At 37.2% G+C, this 16,890-nt stretch overlaps 3 protein-coding genes across 3 annotated transcripts; all 3 read right to left on the bottom strand.

The window, feature by feature from the left end:
* Positions 1-3,319: 3,319 nt before the first annotated feature.
* On the bottom strand, positions 3,320-5,332 carry LOC114131166 (uncharacterized). Its single transcript, XM_027996325.2, has one exon. It carries the CDS (start codon positions 5,330-5,332, stop codon positions 3,320-3,322), a length of 2,013 nt encoding a protein of 670 aa, XP_027852126.2.
* Positions 5,333-5,394: 62 nt separating this feature from the next.
* LOC114131167 (uncharacterized) lies at positions 5,395-6,426 on the bottom strand. The gene has a single exon (XM_027996327.2). The coding sequence runs from the start codon at positions 6,424-6,426 to the stop codon at positions 5,395-5,397; it is 1,032 nt and encodes a 343-aa protein (XP_027852128.2).
* A 50-nt stretch (positions 6,427-6,476) lies between these two features.
* Positions 6,477-8,632, bottom strand: LOC126552974 (uncharacterized). Its single transcript, XM_050208169.1, has one exon. The coding sequence runs from the start codon at positions 8,364-8,366 to the stop codon at positions 6,477-6,479; it is 1,890 nt and encodes a 629-aa protein (XP_050064126.1). The 5' UTR covers positions 8,367-8,632.
* Between the last annotated feature and the right edge of the window lie 8,258 nt (positions 8,633-16,890).

The following is a 16,890-nucleotide window of genomic DNA, read 5'->3' as shown; positions in this document are numbered from 1 at the left end:
CCTGAGCTACATTGCTGCGGGCGTCTCTGAATCGGAGGACTTGGACCGACGGGATAAAAGTCGTCACGACACACACACGCGATCATAGTATGTGGTCAATTAACTTTTTATATATTTCAGGTCACCCACCTTGTATTGTCTACCAATATAACACTGACAGGATAGGTTGCGTACATAGGCTTTATGGAAAATCCAAAGAGGCTAGTACTCTTTAGTTATAAGGAAAAAAAATATAAAATACATATATCATTTTATGAAATAACATTTTTGGGTGCCCTTTTGAAGAATGCCTAGTATACTTCAGTAAAGCCTTCAGCAATTGGCTTACATTTTTAAAGTATTAAATATAAACACCTACTCGATTACGATCATCTTTATATTATAATATTGTATATGTAATTACTAACAATTTAAATTTATTATTATAATTCAATTCCTCATGCTATAAACAAGTTATAGTAATATGTATTGACCAAAGTTATCTCGATGTATAAATTTGGTACGTATAACATTATTAAAACATTTTAATAAAAATGTTATACAGCCTAAATGTTTTAATATTATAAAAATTTATTAATATTATCAAGATATATTTTCAAAAATTGAAAAATCTTAACAATTTCATTTTTTGATAGAAAACTAAATACCGTCCATTTAAAGTTTAAACGACGCGTAGATCCGTAGACGAAAGAATACATATTATCCGCTTTTAGCTGTCTTATCTCGCCAGTCATCTTGTTAACAATATTGCACGAATATAATAAAATAATAAAGTTAATATAACATAGCACCGACAACGACGCGGAAATCGGAACAATTTCCGCCTATTTCAGGCCATAGCCGTGTCGGTGTACAGTTGCCACCGCCGTCGCACGCAGATGTCGTTAGCTCATTCGCCGAGAAGTATCAGCGGGACAGGGACAGTAGTAAACGATATTCGGCGGCAAACCTATATGATTTTATTAATTAACGGAAGTAAAAATGTGAAATTCGGTCCATTGGCGGATATCCGGGGTGGCTTAACCACTAAGCCCCCTCAAAAATGTTTGCAAAATTATAAAAATACTGTACAGTTCAGTGAAAAAATTTTAAGAAACATTAACTTTAATACCACATTTTTTTCCAAATATATATTATATCGTACATTTTATGTTGAGAACATTTTACTTACATTATTATATACATATATTATATTATACACCTATACAGCAGTGGTCGATATTTCTAGGAATATAGATCAATCGAGAATAAAAATTAATTTAATCATTATCGGTCGATCGCATAGTAGTTATCGGATAATGCGAATTGCTATATTCTATTCTAGGTATTTAGTACTTACCAATTACCGGGCGGGGAATCGTAAGTTCCTACACGAGAGTAACAAGTAGACAATTACATGGTACGTTAATTCCTATACTACGTATATTATAAGTTATCAATAAAATATCAGTCATACCATATTATAATACTGTCATACATTTTAACCATTTATTCTATATAATATACAATGTATAAGCTATCTATTTAATTTAATTTAATTATTTTAAAAATAATAATTGTAAAAAAAATAAAAGTAATGCATTCTATATAATATTTAATAATTTAAAAAATAATAATTGTAATATTATAATAATTCATAAATATTATATAGAATGCATTACTTATATTTTTTTTTACAATTATTATTATATTATAATTATTATTTTAAACATTTTTAAATTAAATTAGATAGCTTATAAATTATATATTATATATTTATATAGAATAAAGAGTTAAAATGTATGACAATATTATTATTATATGTGTTTTCGCTGCGACAGAACTTACGATATATGCAGTTTTCTGCCGCAACTTGCGTAAGTGTAGTAGACAGGAACGGGTAACCAACTTATAACTATATAATTATATCAAGCAAACTTCTACGAATTAATATATATATAATACAGCAAAATATCAATAACAATTATGATGCGGGCGTCCCCACAGTAGTATAACAATATAACAAAATGGTATAATTAAAAACAATACAATATAATAACAACGATACCGAATAACTCAGCTACCGTAAAGATTTTGGACAACTTATAGAATAAAAGTAGATGAGTATATGATTTTACAATAATATAAAAATAATACCGGACCGACGGACACCACGTGACTTTCCTCCAAGATGGCTAGGACCGGCAAAACTGACACGTCCGTGGCGCCAAAAACTGTATGACCCGTGTGGCTTCTGAGTTCTGGACCTCAGCAACGGCAGCAGAAGATATGTGGCGGTCGGATACCCCACGAACGGGAGTTACCGTATAAGAAGTATCTACCGGGTTCCGACTCGCACACAACACACGGTTAAGGCGCACTTGTGGTGACCACAGTCACGTCGCGAACTCGACAGATGCGAGGTGCAAAGGCAAGTGCCAGTTGACCGCAAAGAAAAAAGCCGGTTCGCGCCGACAATGGCGACGAGTGCGATAAAAACGCACGGCGCGGGGGGCAGAGGGTGCGACAGCTGTTGTCTGTCGGGTAGGTATATATAGGTTATAACACTTGTTTTTAGGCGAAATTCTGCGACAAGCGCGCGAACATTGGCCAGGTTCGAACATCCTCCCCCTTGGGAGGCTTTGCCTCACATTGCTGGACTTCGGCGATGGTAGCAGTGGACCTTGAATACACGGTAGAAGAGCACGGATTGAGTAACGTCTATCTGCTGATCCGATAATTATACACATTTTTTTTTTTTTTTTTTTTTTACTAATTTAAACTCAAATACTCATCATACTAACAACATTACAAATAAAATACATAAATAAATAACCTCAGACATAATTCCAGACACCTATAACAATAGTGCCGCTTACATAAATAATACACATTAAATTACATACAGGCACAAGTAATAAATTAATAAATAAATTAGAATAATAGAATAAATATAATAAAAGGATGGTCCCCAAGTAATATGGTCCCCCCAGGTGATTCAGTGAGCACCGTAGGAATAGACAAAACAATAAAAATAATAATAAAAAAAAAAAAAAAAATAATAATAATAATAAGTAATGGCGACTGCGGCGACCACCATCAATTCGTGATTACCCGTCGACGGGAAGAAGAACTAGTTTTACCACCGGTCGCGTAATTAACCCGGTACTGGTCAGCACCTTTGCGACACGTACCGTACCGTCATCTCCCGGAGACACCTCCATAACACGACCTAGTCGCCACCTTAGTGGAGCACTGTTATTGTCTATGATAACCACCATATCGTTAACATTAATATTAGGGACATTGTGGGTCCACTTAGGGCGTTCCTGGAGCGTGGTCAAATATTCAGTCGACCATCGTCGCCAAAAGGCCTGGTGACATTGGTCGAGCAATTTCCACCTATCCCGACATTACGTTTCGCATCGGGAGTCGACCGCGGCGGTACAGCTAGTAATGGCTGACCGATCAGAAAATGACCCGGGGTTAAACACTCTAGGTCTTGAGGGTCGGTAGACGCGGGAGTTAATGGCCGAGAGTTCAACACAGCCTCTATACGAGTCAGCACTGTGGTAAACTCTTCGTACGTAAATGAGTGAACGCCGATGACACGGGTCAACAACCTTTTTGTTGAACGTACCGCTGCCTCCCACAAGCCCCCAAAGTGCGGGGCGCTTGGCGGATTAAAGTGCCACTCGCAAGCAGTGCGTGCATTAGCGATGGCTACTTGACCGTCCGTACTATTAACGAGCGCATGTAATTGTTTATTGGCCCCGATAAAATTCGTTCCACAGTCAGTAAACACATCGGTGGGTAATCCCCGTCGAGCAACAAAACGGTCGAACGCGGCCAGAAACGCGTTTGTAGACAGGTCGGATACCACTTCTAAGTGAACAGCTTTTACTGTAAAGCAGACGAAGACCGATACATAAATTTTAACAGTGCGGGACTTTCGGAGTCCAAGCTCGCGCATTTGTAACGGTCCGGCGAAATCAACGCCGACACGAGCGAATGGTCTACACTGTTGCACGCGCGAGGCGGGCAAGTCTGCCATAAACGGTTGGACTGGTCTGGCGTTTAATCGCACACACACATTACAACGAGATAATACTTTATGCAGCACCGACTTGATCGACACTATCCAATATTGTCGTAATATAAGAGCCGCCATTACGCGTGGTCCCGAATGGCATGTTAATCGATGCCATCGCTCACCTATTAACCTAGCGAGGTGTGAATTTTTGGCTAACAGCACCGGGTGTTTACAGTTGTAATTTAACAAGGAGTGCTTAAGGCGACCACCTACGCGTATTACTGTGTCGGTATCAATAAATGGTGACAGTTTGGCCAATGACTTTAGTGACACGCGCGCGGCATGGGACAGTTCACGGCGCAGTACGGCAAAATGAACACGTTGCGATTCTAAAATGATAATACGAGTCGCGTTGTCAAGTTCCAATTTTGATAGGTACACGGATAAGTGTAGAACACGACCGTCGTCCGACTCGGATAGATTATCGGGCGGAAACAAACATGAATTACGTTTACGAAATACGCGAAAGTGACTAATAAAACGGAGAACGCGCGCTGTCACTCGGATTAATCGATCAAATGACGAAAAAGATGCGAACCACTCGACGGGCACATCATCGGCCCGGCCGGCGCAAACAACTGGTCGAGCTTCGGGTAACTCACATATATTTGTCGGCGTAGGACTGGGTTCCCAACTTGACGTATCAGAATAAATAACGGGCGGTCCATGCCAATAAAGTGAAAAATGTACTAGTTCCGACGGCATAAGGCCCCGCGACGCGCAATCGGCGGGGTTATTAGCGGACTCAATCTGATGCCATTGACAATCAGGTAGTAGATTGTGAATTTGGTGTACCCGGTTGGAAACATAAGTTTTGAATGAATCGTGGGGAACCGTTACCCACGATAACACTATGGTCGAATCGGACCAAGCGTGAGTATTGATTATATTTAATTGTGGCGCGAGAATATGACGTAACCGACCTAACCAACGGGCCAGCAGCACGGCTGCATTCAGCTCTAAACGCGGCACAGTTAACGTTTTCACTGGTGCTAATTTGGTCTTTGCTCCAAGAAGAAAAATACATTTATCGGGCGGAGCATCAATGACACGCACGTACGCTACGGCCGCGTACCCGAGCTGCGACGCGTCGCAGAACCCTAATAATAAGCATGGTGATCCTTGTTGCGTATTTACGTACCGCGGTACTCGGATAGTAAGTAACGATGCTAAGTCAGCGACGAAAGCGGCCCATTCCGCGTGGATATCATCAGGTAGTGGCGCATCCCACGTTAACCCACTACACCATGTCCGTTGCATTATGGACTTCGCACGAAAAATTGAGGGCGCGAAAAACCCTAAAGGGTCAAATATACGCGCGACTAGTGACAACAGGCCTCTTTTTGTGAACACCGGCGTTGGTCAAGACGGAGAGCACAACAAAATTCATCACGATCGGGATGCCACTCGATCCCTAGCATTTTCGTGATATACCCATCGCCTGTGTCGAACGGAAGTGGTCCCGACGCGCGACTATCGGTTGGAATTAAATTTAGAATTGACGGCGTATTGGACGACCACTTTTTTAATTCCATACCGGACATTTTTAAAACGGAGATTAAATTTGATTGGAGTTCGACAGCCTCCTGTTCTGTATCCGCCCCGACACAAATATCATCGACGTACGTTTGACGCTCTAATGCCGCGCGTACCGACACAAAGTTATCGCAATCTTCGGCCGCTATTGCTTTTAACACGCGCAGCGCGAGGAACGGCGCGCAATTTACGCCGTATGTTACAGTATGTAGTTCGTAATCACACAATTTATCATGGGGCGACTCGCGCCACACTATGTGTTGATATTTTCGGTAGGTCGGTAACACAGATATTTGTCTATACATTTTTTCAATATCAGCCGTAAAGGCATGACGGTACAACCGGAAACGCGTAATAATGTCGACAATATCTTGTTGCAATTTTGGACCGGGTGATAAGCAACTATTTAACGACTGCCCGCGATGATTACCCGCTGATGCATCGAACACTACACGTATTTTATTACTATCAACTTCAGGCCGATACACGGCGTGGTGCGGGATATAATACGTTCCCGGCGACGTGGCGATTGACATGTGCCCTAATGATATATAATCGCGCATAAAGTTAATGTACAGTTCTCGGAGTTTTCGGTCTCTCGATAACTTGCGCTCTAAAGACTCGAAACGTCGTACGGCGGTGTCCCGCGAGCCAGCGAAAGCGGTGTCGGATACAGGTACACGGAACGGTAGCGGTACTGAAAACCGACCTGTCGGTAAGCGTGTGAATTGGTCGCGAAAAATAGATTCGCATCGACCCTCGTCAGTAAAACTGTCGGGCGCAGCGATAGGCTCCTCTACATGCCAAAATTTTTCCATCAAACCTTCGATGGATGCCGTAAGAGATACGGGCAGTGAATGGACGGGGCCTATTTCAACATCGGACACCGGCCGATCACTACCCAACCGAAAATTGAGCTAAACGCGGCGGGTAGACTAGTATCGACGATTATTTTTCTACCGTTCATTACGGACGGGTACACATCACCCCCCAACAATATATCAATAGGGGCGGCGATATTAAATGTAGGATCGGCTAATGCCAAATTTGAAAACCTATCTTTTATAGTAGATGGCAAAGTATTTCGCGGCAGGTCGGCCGTGATCGACGGTAAAACCCATGCATGTACGGCTAATATTGGTTCGATCGCAAACCGAGGTTGAACTGAAAACTCGACGCGGCCTTGGACGTTAACAACAGGAACGCCGCCCAAACCGGTTATCGGCGACGTCCAACGTGCACATTTAAGTCCTAACCGTTCAACACATGACGATGTGATTGCACTAATTTGCGACGCCGAATCGATTAACGCGCGCATCGTTTGGCACTCCCCCGCGCGATCGCGTACATGTACCAAAGCGGTACCCAACACAACGGAACTGGCGCTCGACTGGTGTAACGCGGCAGACGTGCATAACGACGTATCGGACCGCGGAGCTTCGTCCCTATTGTGTTGTTCGGACGGCTGAATATGAACCAGGTAGTGATGCCTGCGATTACAGTGGTGACACCGGGTCTTAGATTTACATTGATTAGACCAATGACCGGCACTAAAGCACATAAAACATAGTTTTTTCTCCTTAGTCCAACGGGTACGCTCATCCACTGACCAGGACTTAAAACGGGGACACGAATCTAGTGAATGAGACTCCGAGCAACATGGACAGGTTTTATTCGGCGCGGCCGTAACTAATGATGCAGCGTGAGACAGCTGTTGCCCTTTATACCGATCTCCCCCCTTGCGCGGTTGATCGCCGTGAAATGGTTTTAATGATGCGGTGCTTTTGTTGGTTTTACTCGACGATTCGCCGACAAGCTCTAGTATAGACACACGCGTCCCAACAAAAGTCAACAGCTCACTCATTGACGGATAGTCGGACGTCACGGTCGATTCGAACAATTTACGGGTGGATATTGGCAAGCGGCGGAATGCTAGCGCGAATAATAAAAATGAGCCGAAGTCCGGAATGTTAAGCGCATTTAATAGCGACACGGACTCGCTGACCTCGCACATAAAATTGGTTAACTCTTGTAGTGACTCTTGAGTGGTCGACGGGATGTTTAACAATTTATCGACTAAAGACGTCGCAACCATTCGCGGGCGATTAAACCTATTTGACAGCGTTGTCCATGCTAACTCGTAGCTATCAGACGCGACCGGTATGCTACGCACTGCTTCCGCGGCTGACCCGCGTAGGCAGCCGATTAGATAATACATTTTATCTATAGGTGTTAGGTTGGACCTACTGTCCACCAACGCCTTAAATCTATCGCGGAAGGTGGGCCAGTACCTGAAATCACCATCGAATTTCGGCAACGGTATCTCCGGCAGACGAGAAGTCGAATTATTGACGCCGGTAGGTGGGGCTGGTGGTTTTGGAACATTACCAGATGTAAAATTTGAATTAATGTACGACATATCGAGGGCATCCGCGCCTTTTGGGATAAGACTATCAGCGATCGCTTTTGATTCGGAAATAAGTGCCCGGACTTCAGCAGGCATACCTGACGAGTACTCGCTCGTCTTGTCGAGTTTTATCAAAAAATCTAAAACCGACTCGTCCTCCAACTTAAACTGAGACCATAACATGTCTAAATCGGTCACGGCAATTAAAAATTGAGGAGCCACGTTAGGTTCACTCGAAACGCGCAACGCTAACCCGTGAACCGATCTTATACTAGCTATCGCATTTGAACGTAATATTTCCGCACGGGCCTTACCACGGGTTAATCGTTCAAGGTCTTTTGTATCAGTCATGATGACGATTTACCTACGATTAGCTACGATCATACGTGAAAATAATGATAATAAAATAATACACGAGCAACTTTACTGTCGGACAATAATAGACCAGATAATCAAACGCGCATAAAATACGTGACCGTGTAACAAATTAAATTCAAGATAGTGAACAATATTTAATTGACCTGTTATATAAAAAAGTTAATCTAAGTTAGCACCCAAATAAATACCTAATTAAATAAACGTCTACAACCTACGCTCACTGAACCTCCCCGGGTCCCAAAAACCACGCTCTGCTACCAAATCGTTTTCGCTGCGACAGAACTTACGATATATGCAGTTTTCTGCCGCAACTTGCGTAAGTGTAGTAGACAGGAACGGGTAACCAACTTATAACTATATAATTATATCAAGCAAACTTCTACGAATTAATATATATATAATACAGCAAAATATCAATAACAATTATGATGCGGGCGTCCCCACAGTAGTATAACAATATAACAAAATGGTATAATTAAAAACAATACAATATAATAACAACGATACCGAATAACTCAGCTACCGTAAAGATTTTGGACAACTTATAGAATAAAAGTAGATGAGTATATGATTTTACAATAATATAAAAATAATACCGGACCGACGGACACCACGTGACTTTCCTCCAAGATGGCTAGGACCGGCAAAACTGACACGTCCGTGGCGCCAAAAACTGTATGACCCGTGTGGCTTCTGAGTTCTGGACCTCAGCAACGGCAGCAGAAGATATGTGGCGGTCGGATACCCCACGAACGGGAGTTACCGTATAAGAAGTATCTACCGGGTTCCGACTCGCACACAACACACGGTTAAGGCGCACTTGTGGTGACCACAGTCACGTCGCGAACTCGACAGATGCGAGGTGCAAAGGCAAGTGCCAGTTGACCGCAAAGAAAAAAGCCGGTTCGCGCCGACAATGGCGACGAGTGCGATAAAAACGCACGGCGCGGGGGGCAGAGGGTGCGACAGCTGTTGTCTGTCGGGTAGGTATATATAGGTTATAACACTTGTTTTTAGGCGAAATTCTGCGACAAGCGCGCGAACATTGGCCAGGTTCGAACAATATGATATAACTGATATTGGATTTATAAATTTTAATATACGTAGTGTACTAGTGTAGGAACTTACATATGTAGGTACCTGCTTTTTGCTGTATAGAAACTTATGTAGGTATGTACCTTATTCTATCGTGTGGGAACTTACATTCGCCCTTTCGGGCAAATTGCGATAGTGGGAATAGTTAATTATTTTATTTTTGAGCCTTAATGTAAGACACCCGTTAAATCACTCCTTATATAAATAATACAGAACAAATACTTAGCAATTAGCACTAGTCACTGGTGATATGATCCCTACAGAATGCTGGTTTTAAAATAAAATACTCATTACTGTTATTATCTAATTATTGATATGTATATGTTGATTGTCTTGTATGCATTGAATAATTTTGTAAATTATGTAAATAATTGTAGCCCTCCCCCCCCCGACATTTTCATAGGATATCCGCTTATGATTCGGTCTGTTGTAGAATTTAGATAGGCATTAAATAAGTCACTATATAATCTATAAGTTAAATTTGTATTCAATAATAAATTATTGCATTTGAAAGACAATGTTGAGGGATGGCCTGTCAGCCTATATAACTCTGTGTATACATAATTATACAGTATTTATACCGGTATTTTACTACTAGTGACTAGCAATATGAGGCACGTATAGTTTGAATTAATTTTGATAACAACATAACATTTAATATTTTTAATTATTTTAATAATAGAAAGGTGTAATTGTTATTAATTTTGAACCAATACCTTATAATTGTGAAAATAGGTTCATTATAAAATATGAAATATGGGCAATAGCTTAAACTTAGTCTAAATATTTTAAAAATATCATTGTATATTAATATTATATAAAATATAACAATACTAATAACTAATAAGTAATATAAGTAACGTAAAAATTTTAAGGCCTTACGAATAATATTTTAAAGCACAAAAAATAATTTAAAAAATGACTCACAAAAAAAATGATATATCATTGTAAAATCAATATCATCGTTTTAAAATAGTTTGTTTTTTTGTTTATCTTAATATTTGATAACAGATTAATATATTATATTCTTATAGTCTAGTCTTATAAGCTATAAATTATAATAGGTATAATATATTAAAACAACTTAGTACAACTACAGCACAATATTGGAACTATTGAACGCAAATTTGCAGCAATGTGTATCGTTTGTAAGACAAGATTGAAGATAGCACATGTGTGTGCGTAGTTACGCTACTGATTTTTCTATAATACATGATAACATTTACAAAATGATTAAATGATTAAATTATTTTTAAGCTTTTACCAATTTTTGTAACTGTACCTACTATATAGTATGTACTGCTTAAGTCAGTTTTGACTAAAAACCTTATAGCAATTATACCTATGTACGGTTTAAATACACACGTATTACTATAATAGTAAATAAATTACTACTACAGCAATATTAATAATGTATTACATATTATCTAGTATTTCATCAGTTTATCTTTTTTTTCTGATTTTTAACCACGGCCCACACGACTCGTTGGCGACCTGCCAATCTGCTGATGCTGCCGTCGTCACGAACCGTATCCAATATGGGGTCCTGGTGCATCGGAGGCACTATAGTGGCATACTGACACTACATAAAAAAAACAATAAATAAATAAAATAATTTACGTGCAAGAACTCGTACACTTTATTATACGCGTTCTTTCAAAATATTATTTGTCTACATTGTTTTCCTAATAGCTTGTCATTTGTTTACATTTCGACATGAGATTTTTTAAAAAAAGAAAGGAAGGCCGACGAATTATTCTCATCAAATCACCTGTAAATGCGTTACGCGTTATTTTTGAGGAGTGTGGACAGTTCTTTATTAGTTAAAATAATTTTCGTAATTACTTTGGATTGCATTATAAATTGTGATTTGTGGATAAACTATTTTATTAGATAGGAAACTATATTCGACTTTTATGAGTGCTATGGCGTACTCCTGTTTCCTGTATAGTCCATATTATGTATAATACGTTACTGTAAAAATAGTTTGTTTTGTATCAAAACAAATATTAGTGTCTGTAGATCACTGTAGAGCCATGCCCATAGAATTATTGTGCACAGATATTTTCGATGCACGAAGCAGATAATAGAGTAATAAAATATTATATAAAAGTTCATCCAATATTAATTGTTAGTTTTAGTTTTAATTTTATCAGTCTGTCATATTGTCATAAATTATAATCATTATATATATTATCATTAAAATGCATAACAACTCATTTTTTTTTTTTAATTAAAATTTAATATTTATTATGCTTGTATTATTATTTATTAATATCGACGACCGACGATACCCGACTCGCGACAACCGCATCTGGAACAGTCGACCAGCCGATACCGCTAACCGGTACTGGCGGTACTGGACAGTGTGGAGTCTTGTGATCGACGGATTACGACGCTCTCACGAGGCCTCCTTGATTTTGTTGTATTCGCCGTCAACCACAATTGTCAATTGTTTTAAAATAAAAACCACTGGCCTTTTTCAACACCAAACGTTTGTTTTTATTTTATTTTCTTTCCTTTATTTTGTGACATCAACACCGGCTCATCACCAACGCGGTACCCACCAGGTACGCGACAAACCGGCTCCCCGGACTGGAATCACCGGTAAGTAAAAAATCTTATTGACTTACCCCATACTACTTGCACCGTCAATTCTCCCATTATATGCTACTCACAAAAATATTCCCAACACCACAAAACGTGGTTTGCATATTGCAGGCTATAACGGAAAAACCGACGTTACGTGACGTCATAAGCGCGTATTACGTATGACGATTTCCGCGCTGCCTGATTTACGGACGCACCGACTTCACCGCGCGCGACGCTGCAAACAGTGCAAACACACGTGCAGTAGGATAGGTAGGAACGATAGAGCGCGATGAGTTTGCGCAAACCACCGCCAGCACCACCACCCGCCCAACGACACCACGCATGTAACCAGGACACTTTCACCGCTTTATCGCGATACTGCGATAGTCGACCGGACAATGCACACACACGCAGCCGCGATCGTACATCGCGACAACCGGTCATTGTAATCACCCGAAAAGCACACAACACGACGACCCACACTTGACCTACGTAAATAGACATCGAAACGCGGTCAAATACGAATCGAAAGAACGCGATACCGCCGTTCCGTTAAATTTTCAACTTAAAACCGAAATGGTAATACAATGTCCATATAATTTTAATTTAATAATATTAATCTATCAATTAGCACTGAATAATCGATATCCATATGATAATGGCATTGCAAAATTGCTGTCTGAGAAAGAATATAATAATTATTGTAAATGTAAATTTCGGCATTTATGCCGATTTACCTTTATAATTTATATTACAATAACACGTAAATTGTATAAAATATACCTAAATTCTTATTTCGTTTTTGGGAGTGACTATTACGCTATATTGATTGAATCCACTTATCAATCCACTAATGAGTTATAAAATAGCAAACCAACCATTATTATGTAATGTTAACGTTGTATAGAGTTGTTCGTTGTAAAGAGTTTTCACTGTATTTATAGTTTACATTGTATAATGTATACAATATTACAATATATTATTCTTTAACGATAAAACAATATTTTATTGTCTTTAACTGACCACCCTGTAAATATAGTACACTTTGCGCCACACGTTTCTGAGACATCGGCATCTCTATTCTCTAATTCTCTAATACTCAGTGGCAGCTCGTGTGCTTTGAAAGTGGGAGGGCGATATAAAATTGCTTGTTTATGGAAAGTATCGAACACAAATTATAATAACAATAGTTAATTAATTAAAATCCATTTAGTACATATAAATTATTATGTTACGACCGTACAAAATAATTAATAAACACACGCAAGTTTGGAATCCGTGGACATATCGGTCGATTAAAATCATCGCCCCGGCGGCAGTATTATTATTGTGTTTTCCCCTTAGTTTTTGTATTCCGATCATAGACTTTTAACATCGCCTTAGGCTATTTTGAATCAACACAATATATTTTAGTGGAAAAAATGGTATACCTAATATATATTAATAAATAAATAATAAAAAAAAAATTCATAAATTTAATTTATTAAATTACCACTTAAATATTTTGTAAATTTTACAAACCAATTTATTATTAAAAATAAATTATTTATTAATTTTATTATATTTTTGTGTAATTAATAAAATTAATATTATGTCTTAAAGTCAGACACACAGGACAAACTAATTTTTGTTTAACATCGGTATAATTAATTTAAAATCAATTATTATAATTAAATATATAATATATTCCTCAAATAGTCATATAACTTAATATTTATAGGTACTTAAATATTTAAGGCAATTTTAACCGTGCATCGCACGAGAACACTGTGTTAACAATATTTTACGTTTTTCTCCAATTATTAAGTAATTAGGTATAGGTATATACATCATCGTCATCATGTATAAATGTTTATGACAAATACATAAATTAAAAAAAAAAATCGAAATCAAGCTACATTAGTACTTAAATAATATACCATACTCCGTAGTTTGTAATTTGTAATGAATTAAATACAATTATTTTATATTTTCATTGTCATCGTTAGAACAAGTTTAATACCTAGATACATAAACATGTATATATTTTAATAAAAAAAAATTAAAAAAATCGCTTGGTAGATAAATTGCAATTGTTCCAAAACTAATAGTTTTACAAATATTTCTAATACATAAATTGATAAATAAATGTTTTTAGAACATGTTATAGAGGTCCCCTACCGAAAAGCTACATACAAAAGCTATTTCGTTACAACAAAATTTCCGTTATAACGAAAAAAAAATTCGGTCCCTTGGAGATCGTTGTAACGGGAACTTATACTGTATATATGATATAATATATAACCATAATATATAACCTATATAAAATTTTACGGGCACAAGTGTTTGTGGTGTTCGACCACTGCAGGTTGAACACAAATACAATTATTTAATTATTAAAAAAAAGAAAACATCACATGTTTTACACTAGAACAGCGGTTCCCAAACTTTTTAAGTTTACGCTACCCTAAAATTAAAAAAAAAATAATTGCGCCTCTCTTAAATAAATAAATAACAAAGTTATAGTATTTAAATATACAAATATTTTTATTGTTATGACAAAATAACACGGCTCGCGCCTCCCAAGGGAGGCGAGCCGCACAGTTTGAGAACCGTTGCAATAGAAAGTAGAAATCATAAGTATCGGACCTTTTCCGTTAGTTCACTACCAATGACTACACATGCGTGTTTCGGCACTCGTCGCTACGCTCCTCGGCGCCGTCGCTACGCTCCGCACAAATCGAAAATATCCCTCGACTTGCTATGCAACACCACCTCAAGTAGATCACAGGGTAAGTTATGTCGTAGTATATTGGCAGTGATTATCCTGTGACTTACTTGAGGTGGCGTTGCATAGCAAGTCGAGGGATATTTTCGATTTGTGCGGAGCGTAGCGACGGCGCCGAGGAGCGTAGCGACGAGTGCCGAAACACGCATGTGTAGTCATTGGTAGTGAATAAACGGAAAAGGTCCTAAGTATCTACTATACGTTTTATACTTATAAATTATAATAATACTGTACAGTTCAGTGAAAAACATTTTTTTTTTCAAATATATATAGTACATTTTATGTTGAGAACATTTTACTTAGGTATATTATTAATTATAATTTATATTATACACCTATACAGCAGTGGTCGATCTTTCTAGGAATATAGATCGATCGCGAATAAAAATTTATTTAACCATTATCGGTCGATCGCATAGTAGTTATCAGATAATGCGAATCGCTAAATTCTATTCTAGGTATATAGTATTTACCATTATCGAACAATTGCGATAGTGGGAATAGTTAATTATTTTATTTTTGATCACACTACGTGTGCTAAATACGAATAGCTAAATATTTTATTTTTAAATTTATGAGATGACATTATATTTATATCATATTATAAGTTATAATATACAATATACGTTATAAATTTATTTAATGCATTACACATTAGTACATTAAACATTATATTTCATAGCATAGGTATAGTTTTTAAAGTGCTGTAACAATACACCTGAGTATCTGATATGATCAACTATTGTCGATTGTAATTTTATTTAAGTATTAACGTATCAATACTAAATATCATATATTATTTAATCGTGAGATAAAATAGTTTGAAATATGCCGTACGAAACGGGAAAATATATTATATAAAATAAAAATAAACGCCGATATGAAATGCACTTATCTTAATCTACCGAGTGGGTACAAATAGATATCAGATATGGAATTATTTCACGCCACGATCACCAACACAATACTTGTAGTTCAGTGTTCAGTCGTTCGATGTGTCAGTTGTAGTCAGTGACCAGACTATATTATGCAGACAGTGCACTTGTGTTAGTCAAAAAAGTTTAACCTGACATAATATTATCATGTATATTGTTTTGATTTTATTTTGTTAAATTGTAATGGAAGATTTAGAACAAAAGAAGTCAACACTACCTCAGGTAAAATTAATTATTATAATATTTACTAATTTACTTAAACATTTATAAATATTCATATTGGTCGATTATCGAAGATCGCATCACCGAATAAAAAATCTGCGGGTTTTCACACTTAGGTGCCGCTATAACGATTAGCGAATGTATTATTATGATTTATGAGTTAAGTAAAATAGTAATGCATAAGTAAAATTCTATTAGTAAATATTAAATATCTATAAATATCTACCAAAATTATATGGTTGTACAACTCCTCAAATTTTTTATTTAAAAAAAAAGTATTATTTATAGGTAAATGTGTTGTCGGTGTGTGTACAATAGATACCCACCATATTATGTTTGTTTTCTACTCATGATCATCATCAATGATAATAAATATTTTCTCGGATTTTCGAAGTTTTTTTCTAAAAAATTTAATTTAAATCGAGTAGATAATTAAAGGTATAAATAGGTTAGAGGTAGCTAAAATAAGTAGTTATTTAAAACTGTTAGTGTAATGAACATAATAATATTATCTACACATATTTTATATTCATTTATATTAATAATATATTATATTATTCATATATTTTTATTTATTTCTTTGGGGACATTTGTTTTATATTATTAGATTAGCAGGTAACAACACCACCATCTTTTTAGCCTTTCTGGGATTTCTTATCTTATTATTTTAATATGAATTCTGTTATTTTATATTTTACACTTTATGTAGTTTGCGGCTTCCCCCATTAAAAGTTTATGATATTTTCTATACAAAGATAATTTGTGCGGTTTAGTCAATCGACTTTTTTGGTCAAATTGTCGAAATCTTAATGGTGTGGAGTGGGTCACTGTAATGAATGTGTTATTTTTAATTCAACGATCAAAATTATTGTAAACGAAAAACGTT

Source organism: Aphis gossypii, unplaced genomic scaffold, assembly GCF_020184175.1.
Source record: "Aphis gossypii isolate Hap1 unplaced genomic scaffold, ASM2018417v2 Contig00007, whole genome shotgun sequence".
In the NCBI taxonomy this organism is placed as follows: Eukaryota; Metazoa; Arthropoda; class Insecta; order Hemiptera; family Aphididae; genus Aphis; species Aphis gossypii.
Note: the sequence above shows the minus strand (reverse complement) of the source record. Positions and strands in the feature narration are given on the sequence as shown.

What these genes read in the sequence shown, in the direction of transcription:
- LOC114131166 (XM_027996325.2), bottom strand. Translation starts at nt 5,332, where the DNA reads ATGCAACGGACATGGTGTAGTGGGTTAACGTGGGATGCGCCACTACCT.
- LOC114131167 (XM_027996327.2), bottom strand. Translation starts at nt 6,426, where the DNA reads ATGGAAAAATTTTGGCATGTAGAGGAGCCTATCGCTGCGCCCGACAGT.
- LOC126552974 (XM_050208169.1), bottom strand. Translation starts at nt 8,366, where the DNA reads ATGACTGATACAAAAGACCTTGAACGATTAACCCGTGGTAAGGCCCGT.